The sequence below is a fragment of the Moschus berezovskii genome, chromosome 10 (assembly GCF_049115385.1).
Source record: "Moschus berezovskii isolate FMDL1 chromosome 10, NW_MosBer_1.0, whole genome shotgun sequence".
Classification (NCBI taxonomy): domain Eukaryota; kingdom Metazoa; phylum Chordata; class Mammalia; order Artiodactyla; family Moschidae; genus Moschus; species Moschus berezovskii.
This window is the reverse complement of record NC_142469.1, coordinates 49412225-49428604: the sequence shown is the minus strand read 5'-3', so window position 1 is coordinate 49428604 and position 16380 is coordinate 49412225. Positions and strand designations below refer to the sequence as shown.

The 16380-nt window shown below is 40.5% G+C and overlaps 1 protein-coding gene and 1 pseudogene across 2 annotated transcripts in view; one reads left to right on the top strand and one right to left on the bottom strand.

The window, feature by feature from the left end:
- Positions 1 to 2122: 2122 nt before the first annotated feature.
- Positions 2123 to 2908, top strand: LOC129560899 (small ribosomal subunit protein eS1 pseudogene; annotated as a pseudogene).
- Positions 2909 to 15045: 12137 nt separating this feature from the next.
- ATG5 (autophagy related 5) overlaps positions 15046 to 16380 on the bottom strand; it is a 117775-nt gene continuing 116440 nt past the window's right edge. Inside the window, exon 8 of one of the 2 annotated variants that reach the window (XM_055432867.1) lies at positions 15046 to 15823. In XM_055432867.1, the coding sequence (XP_055288842.1) occupies positions 15687 to 15823 (137 nt within the window). In that variant the 3' untranslated portion in view covers positions 15046 to 15686. Of the gene's footprint in view, positions 15824 to 15845; positions 16023 to 16380 lie in introns of those variants that run through there. The other variant, XM_088840676.1, reaches the window with a different exon arrangement.

Sequence of the window (16380 nt, the reverse complement as noted above, 5' to 3'; positions counted from 1 at the left end):
CACTTTCAGTGGGGAAACCTGGCAAACAGTACTTTGGCCAGGTGTTCAAGATTGATTTTACCGTTCTGTCCTGTGGGTGGCACACACCCGCTGATACAATGTGAGGAGGGCACTTCCGCTCTGCTGGCTTCCTCCAATAGCCCACAACCCTGGTGTAACTGTGAAAAATGCATCAGACAAACCCAATTAGCAGGGCATTCTACACAGTACCTAAATAAAACTCTTCAAATCTGTCAAAACTTCATGAGAAACATGACAAGAGACTATCAGACCAGAGGAGTTAAGAGACATGACAACCACTTGCGGTGTGGCATCCCAGGTGAGACCCTGCAACGAAAAAAGGAAATCGGCACAAAAGCTAAGGAAATCTGAATAAAATATGGACTTAAGTTAATAATAAGGTATCAATATTGGTTCCTTAACTGTGACAAATATACCACTGTGATGTCAGATGCTGACAACAGGAGGAGCAGGCTGAAGGGTATGTGGGAACTCTGTACATTATCTTTACAACTTTTCTGTGAACAAAAATCTGTTCTAAAATTAAAAAGCTTAATTAAAAAAAAAGTCAGCCTTAATGCCAAGAGCCAGGCCTTCATTCAGTTGATTTTGGGGAGGCGTGTGTGTGTGGGGGGGGGGGGGCAGGCGGAGTGGGGCTGGTAATGAAAGCAATGATGAAAATGAGGAAGGAAGGCAAGCTCCCTGAAGGCAGGAACCTTGTCTGTCTACCCATCACTATACTCCTATGGCCAGAACTGTGCCTACAACACAGTAAATGCTCAAAAATGTGGACTGAGTAGATGAGAGACTGGACAAACATGAGGTCCTACTGAAACTCCACTTGAACTCCAGAAGCACTACTGTCATAGGAGGTCTGCCAGGTGCCCACTGGATGTGCATTTTTGTACATGGTGATGATTGTGTTTGCATCCTCAGAGGTCTTCCATGAAGCATGCGGATGTTAGCATTGGTTTGGAATGGCTCTAATGTTCACTCACAGGCATGGAAGTGCCTTGGAACATTTCTTGATGGTATTAATAGATAGGTCTGCTGATACCCAATGCTTCCCAGGTGGCTCAGTGACAATAGAATCCGCCTGCCAAATAGAAGACGTGGGTTGGGAAGATCCCCTGGAGAAGGAAACGTCAACCCATTCCAGTATCCTTGCCTGGAAAATCCCATGGACAGAGGAGCCTGGTGGGCTTCAGTCCATGGGGCTGAAAAAGAGTTGAACATGATTGAACAACAGCAGCTGACCCCAAGGAGTGACTGGCATCTCCTCTTTGCTCTAACAGCTTGTTAAACCAGGCAGGGGCTCTTAGCATTGGAAGAATGGAGAGTTAGCGAGGGCTTCAAACTTCGATAGTCTCTATAAACATAAGGAAACAGTTTAGAGGGATGTTGAATTTCTCTGTAGGCATCTATTGACATTTCTCCTTAAAGGTCCCAAATACTCAGTGTATTATACTCACTTGCATATAACATTTTTCTTATGAAGAAAAATTTAAATTGTGGGAAAGTGATGGAAAAATCATACCCAGTTATGAAGCTATTAAGAATAGGGCAGACTATATGTATTAATATGAAATAGTCTCCAAAACACACAAAGTAAAGCCGCTCTCTGAAACAGACATAAGACCTCAGTTAGCAGAGGGGAGTTCTGGGAAGACAGCACGGGAGGGATGAGAGACTTTCACCGAGTGTATACTCTCGGAACATTCTGAATTTCGCACATGTACAAAGTATCACGAATGAAAAAGACTTTAAAAAGTGATTCCAGAGGAAGAAACTTTTGAATTTTGTCTGCAGGTTATAATAATCTTTTTTTTTTTTTGATAAAAAATAACCCCCTTTTTTGTTCTATCCTGATTATCTTGGAACCTCTGCTTTCTACAGGATCTGACCCATGTCAGGTGACAGTCCTGGCTTCTAACATCATCTCAAATAAGCTGCTACATGAAGTGACAAAGGTACATAGATGAGACTGAAAGAGGAAGGCACTCATCATAGTTTATACATTCAAAATTAGGAATTAATTTAAAAACTAAGTTCTATTGTTATTTTGTAAACAGCATATTGAAAACTATAAGTAGTTTGGGCTTTTGGCTCTCTGAGCAGCACCATGGTGATCAGCAAAAACAAGCATCTTACAAAAATGGCAGAAAGGGAGCCAAGAAGAAAGTGTTTGACTCACTTTCTAAGAAAGAATTGTATGCTGTGAAAGCACTGGCTATACGTCAATGTAAGAAATACTGGGAAAACACTAGTCACAAGAACTCAAGGAACCAAAATCACATCTGATGACTTTACAGATCATGTTTTTGAAGTAAGCCTTGCTGATCTGCAGAATGATGAAACTGAATTTAAAAATTCAAGCTAATTACTGAAGATGTTGTGGGTAAAAACTGCCTAATTTCCGTGGCATGGGTCTCACCCGTGACCAAACATACTTCATCATAAAAAAAATGGCGGATCATGGCTGAAGGTCATGTGGGCGTCAAGACTACCAATGGTTATTTCCTTCATCTATTCTGCGTGGGTTTTACTACAAAATTTAACAGTCAGATTCAGAAGACCTCTATGCCCAGTATCAACAAGTCTGCCAAATCTGGAAGAAGACAATGGAAACCACGACCCAAGAGGTGAAGACAAATGACTTGAAAGAAATGGTCAATAAATTGATTCCATTAAGTATTGGAAAAGACATATAAAAGGCTGCTAATCTACTTATCTGCTCTATGATGTCTTTGTTAGAAAAGTAAACATACTGAAGAAGCCCAAGTTTGAATTGCGAAACCTCATGGAGCATCATGGTGAAGGTAGTAGTTCTGGAATCTGCTGGGGATGCGACACGTTGTAAAGCTGAATGAGCGATGGATATGAGCCAGCAGTCCAAGAATCTGTTTAGAATTCAGACTTTGAATGATGACAAATAAAAGATCTTATTTGTGGGGGAAAAAAAGCACATTACTTTGTTAAATGTTAGCATTTAAAAAATATCTCTAGACCATTAATAATGAATCACACTAATACTCTAAAAACATTTGAAGAAAAGACTTGAGAAGTCCCTTTGAATCAATAAACAGTAGATCCCTCAAAAATAACTGACCAATAATTCACCTCAGATAAGTATTTCATCAAGATCACATTCTGCTTTTAAGCAATTTTCTGTTTCCTCACATTCCAAAACAACACAGTTTCAAATTCTGAAGTCAGCTCGTTTCTGAGTACTGAGGACACTGATGTTTGAGATACACATGAGCATTCAGAGTTCTTTAAAACTAGAATACATTTGTGAGAAGATGTATTTCAATCATATTTCAGCTAATTTCAGAAGAGAGTTCAATATTTCTCAAACATAAATTTCATTACAAGGTTAAGCCAATGTAAACTATTTACATTCAGCTGCCATTACAAGAAGGGCTTCCCTGGTGGCTCAGATGTTAAAGAATCCACCTGAAATGTGGGAGACCTGAGTTCGATTCCTGGGTTGGGAAGATCCCCTGGAGGAGGGCATGGCAACCCACCCCAGTACTCTTGCCTAGAGGATTCCATGGACATAGGAGCCTGGCAGGCTACAGTCCATGGGGTCACAAAGAGTAGGACATGACTGAGTGACTAAGCACAGCACACAGCACAGCCATTACATTAAAAAAAAAAAAAAAAAGCCTCCTGGAAGCAAGGATGGAAGGTCTAAGACAGCAACAAGCACATCCCCAGTGTGTTTGTTGGAAATGCAGACTCTCAGGCTCTGTCCCATCTCCTCTTCACAAGACACATTTAAATAGGCAGTGATTCCCATACTTCTTACAGTTTGACAAGCTGCCAGGCTAAGAAACTTTAATTATGTTCAATTCAGGTTATATTCTTTAGTGAATACTGGATATAATCCTTAGTAATAAGGACAATGTGACTATTTTTTGAGACCACAGAGTAACACTTATCAGAAATTACTGTAATTAATAATCACTATTCCTACCCTCCTCCTCCTACCTGTGAAACATTCTTTCTCTGAGTCCATCCCCTCTACCTGCTCCAAGATCATCTACCACTCCAAGACCACCTACCACTCCTTCCCCAGGATGACCATACTTTCTCCGCTGATTTCTCCCTTTTCACCAATGAACATGAAGTCTCCCTTAGACATAACACACACACACATTTTCTCTCCACCATGCTAACAGCTCAGTTACAATCTATTTTTTTCTTCCCATCACTGAAGTTCTCAAGAGTAGTCTGCAAGCAACCTGACAGCTATCAGACCCAAATTAGCTCTCTTGGAGGTGTCAAGATTTTAACTGCCACATCGGAAGGCCTGGTCCCTGTTACTCCTCTAGATCTCTCTGCAATTTATGAATTCTTTCTCCAGCACTACCACCTCTGGCATCTGCCCTTCTTCCTCTTTTTGTCGCCCATGCCCTTGAGGCATTCCCCTCAGCTCAGCCCAGGGGCTTCTCTTCTCCTTCCACTCTATATACCTTTGCTGTATTCTTCCTTCCCTCTACCCGCTCCTGCTTCAGAGGTCACCTCCATGCAGAAAACTTCCCAGACACTATCCTCAGCTCTAGTCTCTCCTCAGAACTCCAACAGCCTCCTATCGTTTTCATTCATTTAATATTTATGGATATGCACATAGCCTCTAATATGCTGCTGCTCTGATACACTGCACTATGGTAGGCATCAGTGAACCAAGAAGACCCATCCCTGCCCTCATGGCACTTATGGCCTGTCAGGTAACACAGATATGGAGCCATGAATACAAGGGCGATAAACACTGAGGAAATGTGAAGAGTGATTATTCAGGGGGAGGAATAACCAAATCTAGCTGGGAAGTAGAATTTCCAGTTAAAATGTAAGATGTCCAGTTGAAGTTGAATTTCAGTGAAACAAATACAATTTTTTTTAGTATAAGTATGCCCCATAAATAACATGGGATATACTTAAAAAATTATTTATTTACCTGATATTCAGCTTTAACTGGACATCTAATATTTTAATCCACTACATCTAGCAACCCTACCAGGAAGGGACTGGACAGTTGGGAAAGGAAAGTCCTGAGGAACTGAGAGGAAGGATGAGTAGGAATTAGCAAAGAGGGTGGTGGGAGAGGACCTCCCAGGGAGACAGTCCATTCTAAAGGAGATCAGTCCTGAGTGTTCATTGGAAGGACTGATGCTAAAGCTGAAACTGCAATCCTTTGGCCACCTCATGCGACGAGCTGACTCACTGGAAAAGACTCTGATGCTGGGAAAGACTCTGATGCTGGGAAAGGTTGGGGGCGGGAGAAGAAGGGGACGACAGAGAATGAGATGGCTGGATGGCATCACCGACTCTGTGGACATGAGTTTGAGTGAACTCCGGGAGTTGGTGATGGACAGGGAGGCCTGGCGTGCTGTGATTCATGGGGTCGCGGAGAGTCGGACACGATTGAGCAACTGAACTGAACTGAACTGAAAGATACAGGAAGTCATTTCAAGATCTCAAGCAGAGGAAAAAATGGACCTAAAATGCTTCTGTACCAATGTCAATGTCAGGGGAAGGGGGTATCCCCACAACACCAATAAGCACTTTTCTGGATACCAGCAGAGTGTCCTACAATTCAACTCAATTCTGACAGCATCTGCCCAGAGGTGGCATCATCTTCCACAGCTTCAGCGGGTAGTTCCACAAGACTGCTTCCCTCCCCGCTGCCACATTTCAGACACCAACTCCAAGCCCAGGTTGCTGCCTGGTTTCTGGCCAATCAGCAGTACATCACGGGGTCTCATGACTCCCTCTTCTTTTAATTCACTGCAACAGCTCACAAAATTCGAAAGAGTAACATTTTGTTCTCTACATTACCAGTTTATTATAAAATGATATAACTAAGGAACAGTCAAATAAAAGAGATACACGGGGAAGGGGTGCCATTCTCCCCAAATGTCCATGAATTCACCCACCAGGAAGCTCTCAGAAGCTTTTGGTTTTTTATGAAGCTTTTCATTAACTACACATAATTGATTAAGTCACTGATCAACGGTGACTGATTCAATCTCCAGCCTCTCTTCCCCTCCCTGGAGGTCAAGGCCAGGTAAGATTGAGAGTTTCTAACCTCTGATCACATGACTGGTTCTCCCGGCAACGAACCCCCATCCTCAGATGTGGTTCAAACGTCAACCATAACGTGAGGAGAGACATCTTGATTGTGCTCATCACTAGGAAATTCTCAGTTTTAGGAGCTCTGGCCTGGAAAGGGGACAAAGACCAAGTATATAGTTCTTATTATAAATCGCAGTATCACAGGACCTGAGCTGAAGCTTTAAATGATCTTTCTGGCTGCCAGATGGAGAAAGGAACTGCAGAGGCTGGAGTGGATGCTGCTGCTGCTGCTAAGTCGCTACAGTCGTGTCCGACTCTGTGCGACCCCATAGACGGCAGCCCACCAGGCTCCACCATCCCTGGGATTCTCCAGGCAAGAACACTGGAGTGGGTTGCCATTTCCTTCTCCAATGTGTGAAAGTGAAAAGTGAAAGTGAAGTCGCTCAGTCTTGTCCGACTAGTAGTGACCCCATGGACTGTAGCCCACCAGGCTCCTGTGTCCATGGGATTTTCTAGGCAACACTACTGGAGTGGCTTGCCATTGCAGGAACTTTATTTCTGAGGTTACTGTGATAGTCAAAGAGCTGTTAGTAACTCAGTCATTGCAGTCCTTCTCTCACTGGTCTCGTAGACTAAGACTGTAGTAAACCTCTACAAGATGGTTGACCTGAGTTGTCATCTCAAAAGGTTGCTTTTACACATACGATCTAACTGCTAATGATATTTAGTGGTTCGAAGTGCACACCAAATAAAATCTCATCTCCTCAGCCAGGGGCTTGGGGCTCTCTATAATCTTGCCAGAATAGATCTTTTCTGTTTTGTCTTTCCTTCTCCCCTGCAAGTGATTAAGCCCTGGGCTTTTATTCATATGGCTCTATCTGGCTGTGACTCCCTTTCTTCCCTTCCTTCATTCCCCAATTGCTTGAAGATAGAATTTCCCTTTCTTCAAGCTCCAGCTCAAAAGCCTTTTTCAATGAGGCTTTTCCTAACTTACTCAGAAGCTGAAGAAACTTATACATTCAATAAATATTTAATAAGGCCCTGCCATGTGTCAAAGGTATGACTCTGACATAAAGTTGGTTCCAGCTGATACTTTCTCATGTTATCAGTATCAATGGTAACCTTCTCTGTTACACTCAAATGTATCATTACAGTACATGAGAGACACCAGGATAAGCTAACATTTCCTATTACATGATACTTAATTTCAAAACCATGACAAAAGGAGCTATAGAAATATGGGCACTAAGATGACCAAACTCTTAAGGGAGGCGTGGTTGAGACGGCCTAGCCAGAGAAAAGGCCAGTAGTCAGGGCATGGAGTTTTTCCCTAGGCCTGCATGCAATAGATCAAATACAGGTTATAGAGGTATGACCTGTTAGAGGTATGAGGATGAACAGAAGAATGTCCCTGCCCTCATGGAACTTACATTCTGTTGTGCAACCAAAAGTAAGCCAAGGCACCTGCAGTAAGTGGGTGAGAGTGTGGACTTGGCCCATTCTGCCTGGGTTTAAATCTTGGCTCAACTACCCACTTCATGATGCTAGTAGAGAAACTTAATTGTCCCGTGCCTCAGTTTCCCTGTGGGAATAGTATCAGTAGCTATCTCATATAGCTCTAAAATGAAATGAGTTAACACTTGAAAAGCACTTAGAATAGGGCCTGGGACACTAATAAATACTCAAAAAACTGTTAGCTATATAGCCATGTATAGCAGGGAGTGCCCAGAGGGAGAATGATCTTGGAGTATTTAAAGGAAATGGTGGGGAAGATCAGTGCAGAAATAATAAAGTAGTAGAGGCAGAGAGTGATGAGGCCAGCAGGGACCAGATTAAGCAGAACTTGGCAAATTCAGACTTATTTTGATGGGCTAGAAAGACACTGGAATGTTTTGATCAAAGGACTGCCATGACGTCACGTGCTTTAAGGAGAGCCCAGAGGAGAGGCTACAGTTAAGTAGTCCAGTGAGACAATGGTAGCTTAGACCTAAGGAGAAACAGTGGAAGTGGTAAAATATACATACATACATATATATATATATATATTCTGGGCATATTTTAAGGTAGAATCATTATGATTTATTGATAGACCTAGGGATGTGAAGAAAGGAATTAAAGATTACTAGGTTAGGAGTACCCGTGCGCTTTGCAGCAGCTGTCTCATGTCCTTGGTCTTCTAGCCACGGGCTGGTGGGCTGGGCGGGGTGGAGGGGTTGCTGTCCCAGGTGTGCACACAATTGTGCATGTATTCCCAGGTGGTTCAGAGGTTAAAGCATCTGCCTCCAATGCGGGAGACCCGGGTTCGATCCCTGGGTCGGGAAGATCCCCTGGAGAAGGAAATGGTAACCCACTCCAGTATTCTTGCCTGGAGAAACCCGTGGACGGAGAAGCCTGGTAGGCTACAGTCCATGGGGTCGCAAAGAGTCGGACACGACTGAGCGACGGAACGGAACGGAAGGTTAGGAGTAAAAGATACTAGGCTTTGGCGCTGGGTAGCATTTACTAAGATGGAAAAGAGTGAGAGAGGTACAGGTATGAGCAGAAAATCAAGAGTTCTACTTTGAATAAACTTTGAACTATTAGACGTCTAAGACAGATGACAAGTAGGTGGCTGGGTGTAAGTCTGGTACTCAGGAAAAGTTAAGCCTGGAGAAAAGCACACGTTAAAAGCCATAAGAGGCGCTTACACACTGAGTGTAGCTAGAGGAGAGGACATCAAAGCCTGAGCCCTGGAGCAGTTGCAACATTTAGGAGTGAAGAAAAGAATCAAGAAAGAAAACCAAGAAAGGGGCTGAGGGAGGAGGGAAACCAGGAGGGTGTGGTGTCCACTGAAGAAAGTGTTTCAAGAATGAAGGTGTGATCAACTGTCAAATGCTTCTGAGAGGTCAAGCAAGATATCATCTAGTTCACTCAAAGTAAATCATTTTCTCAGCTCCATTTCCCCATAGTGGTTTGTCTGTACTTTTCTCATTGCAATATCCAACTGTCATGTTACAGTTACTCTTGCCTTCTCTCCTCTTATAGAGCTTCCTTAAGGTCAAAGACCACATCTTCTTCCCCTCAAAACACCCACTATCCTCTCAATAGATTTCTGAATAAATGAATCATGTAGAATTCTATAAAATCTGGGAGAATATGCCTAGTACACAGTTAGCAATCAGAGTTGGCTTTACGAAGATATCCTAAACGCTCTAAGACTAATGTATGATCTTTGTTCTGCCTAGAAAACGAAGAGGTCTGCAATGCATCTGAGTTGATCTATGGCCAACTATAGAAGGAAAACAGGGCATCAGAGGATGAGATGGCTGGATGGCATCACCGATGCAATGGACATGAACTTGGGTGAACTTCGGGATATGGTGAGGGAGAGAGAGGCCTGGTGTGCTGTAGTCCATGGGGTCACAAAGAGTTGGACACAACTGGGTGACTGAAAAACACAAAGATCACAACCTATCTGACATTTCTACTTTTTTACTTGAATGTTTCATGCATGGTACTATCCAAAAGGGACTTAATGTTTACCTGATTTGCTTAAATATATTCCTCCCCTACCCCTGCCCCAACCTGGCTAGACCTCATCTAAAGTTGGCTCCAGTTGATATCTTCACAGTATCAGCATCATCAGTAACTTTCTCTGTCACACTTGAATGTCCGTATCACTATGGTACATCAGAATCATCAGGATAAGCTGACACTTTGTGTATGTGCTTAGTTGCTCAGTCATATCCGACTCTTTGCGACCCTATGAACTCTAGCCCGCCAGGTTCCTCTGTCCATGGGCATTCTCCAGGCAAGAACACAAGAGAGGGTTGCCATGCCCTCTTCTAGGGGATCTTCCTAAACCAGGGTTCGAACCCAGGTCTCCCACACTGCAGGCAGATTCTTTACTATCTGAGCCACCAGGGATTTCATGATAATTAACTTCAAAACCATGACAGAAGGAGCTAGGAATGAGTGAATTTTTAAGGAAGGCATGGTTGAGATGGCCTACCCAGAAAAGGCCAGTAGTCCGGGCATGACATTTTTCTTTAGGCCTGCAAACAACAGATCGGAAACAGGTCACAAGTTACTGTCTCTGTAAAAGAAAGCTAAAATCCAACAGCTGTGAGTAACAAGAATATCAATACCCAAATTACGGATTTACGCTTTCAGCAACGTTACTTGGAAAATGTGCACTAGACAACACACAAAACCACTCACCACATCCCAAACAGGTAAGGTAACCCCCTAGAGGGAAGAAATGCTTGCCACAGGTGCCAGTGCCACAGAGAACCACCCACCCACAAAGCTGGCCTCTCCACTTCTAGCTCTAGTGATTATCTTCCTAGAATGCCACTTTTCAGCTCCACTGCTCTTCTGGCTACCTTCACGGGGGCTCCCAGAGAGCAATTATTCACCCCTGATTCCTGCTTACTCTCATACCTAAGCGTTTACCATTTGCCTAGTTTTTATATTTGGATGGAAATCTTGTAAAGAGAGCTTCTGGTTCCCAGCCCTTTCACTAAATCTTACTCTGAATGTGCTGTCAGATTATGGCACTGTTGAGCACCCAGACTGTCCGCCCGGTATTACCATGACAAATTCTAACCTATTGTATTTCTGGCACACAGCTTGGCATATATTATGTATTACTCATTACACACTCGGTGAATAAATTTCAAGGAGGAAGCTGACAAAAATGGAACATAGCTAGAGGATGGAATGAACAGGTTCAAAATATTTTGTCTGGAGTCAGAAGCTAAGAGCTACTTTCAAACAGAGGGTCAGAAGAGCAGGGATAAGTCTTATGCTCTAAACTCTAGGTTATTAGCATCTAACAATTTAATGTAGCATTTCCCAAACTAGAGTTCAATGTAATGTGGTACTAGGGGGAAGGGCTTCCCTGGTGGCTCAGCGGCAAAGAATCTACTTGCTAATGCAGGAGATGTGGGTTCAATCCCTGGGTTGGGAGCATTCCCTGGAGTAGGAAATGACAACCCACTCCACTCTTCTGGCCTGGGAAATCCCATGGACAGAGAAGCCTGGCAGGCTACAGCCCATGGGGTTGCAAAGAGTCGAACGTGACTTAGCTACTAAACAACAACAAAACTAGGGGAAAAATCCCTATAATCAAGAAAATTTTGGAAATGCTAGATTCAATAGGTCTCTTAACTTTAGAACTTCTCAAAAATTAATGTATCAATATGTTTTGGGCTCTAAAGGGGAGGTACACGATACAGCCTTTTCCAAACTTTTATTCAACAAGTATGTAGTACAGTTAAGTATGTAGTACACTAAGCTCCAGGCACAGTAGTAGGTCCTGGAACACAATCCTGAGCCAAACAGGTCCACTCTCTGCTCTTACAGAGTCTATGCTCAGTGTGAGAAATGAACACTACACAAATAGTGACTGTAAACCACAGTAAACGTTATGAAGTATTCATCGGTATTTTCCAATACATGAAGAAGACACCTCTTCTACTTGAACACCAAATATTTCTCTTAAAGCTTTTCCATAAACATGGCTCTAAGAGTCTAGCTCAGTGTGAAGAACTCTGCTCACAGATCTAACACATTTCCTTTGCTAAAAATGTATCGCATTTTCAGAAGTAAGATCTATGGGCAAAAGCAAGACACAAACCACTCATTTAAGAAAAGGCCAGAATTAATAAATACCTCCAGATGCTTGATGAGAATAGCTCCAACTTTAGGGGCTGCTTAAATTAGAGTGATGTTGAAACAGAAGATCTGTGCTGCGGTCTACACTACGACTAAAATGAATGTGGACTGACGCAAGGATCTGATCCACAGTGGTTCCTACTGAAAGTAGCCAATTTGAGTAAGCAAGTCTTCACCAGTACTGCAAACCTGCACCCACTGCACTTTGTATACTGATTTCTAAACAACAAGGTCCTTTCTATTTTTACAGCTGGTATTTTTAACAGGAAAATACAACACCAATTTTAAAGTATCATTAAATAATCCTGTTATTTTTTTTTTTCTTTTTTATACATAGCTGCAAAGCACTAACTATGTGCAAGACACTCCACTAACAGTCATGGAAAACAGAGAAGAAAAAGCCTGGTTGTGCTTTATTTACTCTCCTGATGTGGGGATGGAGAAGCTATAGAGGGAAAGCCAAATTCATCACTTTCAGAAGAATCAACTGGTAGGTCAAAAACATGCTGACATTTTAAAATCTTCAAATTTATCTTTATCTCATTGGTGATCATTGCAACATACTGTCAGTAAACAAGAATAGTTAAGTATTTAAAATGTTTAATACTTAATGAACCACCTCAAGGATCTAAAAACAGAATGCTTTTTCACTCTATGCTTCCTATATTGCAACTACCAGATTCCACAGTAGTATTACATTTGCCATAATGAGCGTGGAGAATCAAATCTGTAATTCACACAAGAGAATGTAAAGGAGTCTTTCTCAAATAAATCTATCTGGTAAATGAATCTTTATTACAAAAGTATCATTTCATCCCAAATTACCTGAAAAGAAGCATAAGCCCCTTCTCTCCAACAGCCATGCAGGTAATTTTTAATACTTTCAGACCAAGAGACAATTATATTTAAAAAAATACTTAAGTGGATGACAGAACTCAAGAGATAGGTAAGTATTTTGACTGATTCCACTCCAGTGACTGACCATGCACTGAATGGACTATAAATGTTGTCATACTTGATTTTTTTCCCTAACAAACCCCAAGGTGCTATACTTCTATTTCAACTGTGGTGGCACATCTAAAAGGAAAGTCAACTTACCTTAGACCTAAATATCAACAGTATGATAAGTAAAACATGAGAACATCACTCTTTGGCATGACCCATGTAAACCACATTTCTGAAAATTGAAAGAAAATAAAATGTTATACCTTATATAGCCTACAACATATAAAGATATCCTAGAAAGATAACCATTAAAAGTTAACATCATTCAATATCAAATCTTGTACACTGTTTTCTTAGCAAACCGTCAATTTCCACCTAGTTTCCAGTGAATGGGGAGATAAATATAACAGGAATAGTTCACTCCTGGGTTCACGTCAGACTGACTGGAATTATGTTCTAAACATCACCATTCTATAAAGACTGGTAGGTCAGTTTTAACTATAAGCAGGACATTTTGCATCTCCAGATACATAAAAGTCCTTATCAATCCACTCTATCCATGAACTTGGATCATCCAAGTGAAAAGCAACATTATGAAGGATGAAATAATTTTTTCAGGCTCAATTTAGTCCTTCCTAGTTAAACAGTGACAGTGACTTAAGAACATATTTTCATTTTCTTAGGATGCTTGCTACCAAGGATGAGTTAAACAAGTATATTGAGATTTGTGCCCCTCTCCAGTTTTCGATCATATGTTCTCCTTTATCCCTCCTATCTTTCATTTCTTTAAGAAACTTTTATAATAGGAACAAGGAAAAGAAAACTTTAATGATTTCCTCAACGGGTAATTTGATTTATATAAATTCCATTTCCACCTTCTAGAAATAAAGACAGACACAAAGTTAATTTAATTTTTTAATAAACCATAAAATTTAAATATTCAAATAAAAAGAAACAAAAATAGATATTTAAGCCCAGCACTAATTTCTGTTTTTATTCTTTCTCTGGGTATCATGGAGGCTTGACTTACCTGGGACTAGAGTAGAGTAATACAGTTATGATGCTGGTGTAATGATGAACAAGTAAAAAAAAATGAGAAAAGGCTTGGTAAAATTTACTTTCAGATCTGGAAGTAAAGATCAGTAGCTCACTTGAACCCCCTGCAGAGACCTTACGTGGGTCCTATCTGTGGAAAACTACTATGGCTTACTGTTTGCTCTTACCACACTTATCTTCGTCACAGCTTAGCACTCCTGGCATTTTGATCCTTTTGCTCACTGAAGCCCACATCAGTCTGTCAAAACATCAAGGGGGAAAATCCCCAAACTGAATAGATGAATAAACACTTTTAATGTGAAGAATCATATTCAGACAAACTTCTTTTGAAAAACTACAAGTCAGTGGGGTTTTTTTTTAATCCTTAAGTAACTCAAATATTACTATTTTTTCTGCCTTACTAAAATGGCACTTTTCATTTTATTGACATTAGCCGATTATTTGCTACTCGCTTCTATTTTTCTCTGATCACAATGCTACCCTATGTTTTTCTTTTTGATTGAGACCTATACTTTCCATTCCAGAATATTTGATCTTTGACTAACTTTGTCTCATTCTGTGAATAAGTCTGCTACTGATTAGTGAAAAATATCACAAAAGGAAAAAGGAAGCAGTGAGCACTAGTAGGATCTCACTTCAACATTTGTATAATCTTTTTTATGAGAAAAACATTTATTTTTATTTTGGAATCTAAAACCATTATTGTATAACACTGTCTTTTAGAATACTTAGACAGGTTGACATTCAATATGAACCCCAAGTTAGCTCACAAGAAACAAAGTGTAATGCACAAGTTATATTCAGCTGGTAGAAACCCAGCAGCATGGTAATAAAGTGCAGCAAAAATTTTCCTTATTTGAATAACAACTCCAGTAACTTCTGAATATTTTTGGTAACATTAAGGAAAAGCTACTGCAGTCTGGAGATTGGTAATCTTTATACTTCAAAGACAGGCTACCAGGGACCACAGTGAAATATTAGACCTGAAGTCAATGAAAAACACTAATTTGAAAAGGAATGGGTTTTCCCAAAAAAATGCAAGATTATACAGATGCTTAAGATACTATGATTTGACAGATTTACAATGATAAAACAACAATGATAAATGGTAACATTATTTCAGTACTTTTAGTGTAAAGAACACAGATTTAAAAATCAGCAGCAAGAAATTCTGACAGCTCCTGAGACAAGTTATCCTATGCCCGACACCCATTTCATGCCAATGATGACCAGTCTGAAGGGTAACACACAGAATAAAAACAGTGATCTACTGTAGGTGAGTGTGAAAGTACTGGAAAAGTGACAAAATTGTATGTTATTAAATGACAAGACATATTTTGAGGCTTTATTTAAAAATCTCTCACTGTTCATTATCAAAGTTACAAGATTGCATACCAGTAGACAGACTGTAAACATAGGAAATTTTCATTAAGGAAAGATGGGTTTACTGTAATTTGATCTTTTACAAAAAATTACTGAAAGTTATTGATAACAGAATTTCTCTTTTACTTTCTTAAGTCTAATTCTCTTGAAAATTAAACCAATGTTTCCACTCCCTCGAGCTAAAGTTCAACCATGGTCACCTTAGGAAATACCCTTGTTTATTTGTTAATCAGAAATACAAATTGAGTGGCACATATTTCCATTTTCTTCTTAGGCCGAAGGTTTCGGCTTCATTATATTTTACAAGAAAACAGAAGACTTGCAGTGGTCCTGTAAAGTCTTTCATGTCGCAGCTGAGGTTTAATGACGGCAGTGGAGTAAAGCAGTGGTGATGCAAAGTAAGACCAGCCCTAGGGCCCTTATCTGACATGGAATCTTTTTCCTGTTTGGCTTGCAGCAGTGTTTCTGGTCAGGGTGCCTCCACCAAACCTGATTGAAGCAGAAGGGTGACATGCTCTGGTAAATCCTATTTAAGGGTGATTCCATTCAGGAAAATGGTTGATCCTTCAATCTGTTGGTTGCGGGATGATGCTAATATGAAGAAAATTATCCGGGTAGCTCAGATGTTCACTCAGCCACTGCAAAGGTGTTTCCAACATTGGTTCAATTCCATGAATCATTACTTGGTTCTTTTTTTCCCCATCTATTCCAAGAAAGAAATCCAACAATAATCGATGAGTCAAAACAGTTGAAGAAAAAATAATCTGCTGCCTTTGAGAATCCTCAGTGAATCAAATGGATTTTACTGCTTTAACAGGTTAAACCTGGTCTGTTTCCTGCGCAGGAAATGTGGACATGGAGAAAGTTCAAATGTTGCAATATGTATCACCCAAAACAGAAACCTGAGGGTTACAATGAATTCTGATAAAAATTCTGTTGCTATATGTGAAAGTATTCATTCTTTCTTAATTACTGTGCTTACCTAAGATTGACGTTAATGAAACCATAGTGGAGAAAACAGCCCATAGTACCCACTGATCAAAATTTATTTTAGTTATACATAAAAAACTGTACTATTAAAAATGACAGGTGTATGAAGTAGGTCAATACATATTTAAAACATACAAAACAGAAATGTGTCTAGAAGGCATCAAAAATAAGATCAGGTTTTTTTTAAGATCAGTGTTTAAGAAGATGTTCAATGAAACAGTTGGGAGCTGTAAGTTAATTTTCAGTAAAGCTGTTCAAATATGCATGAGA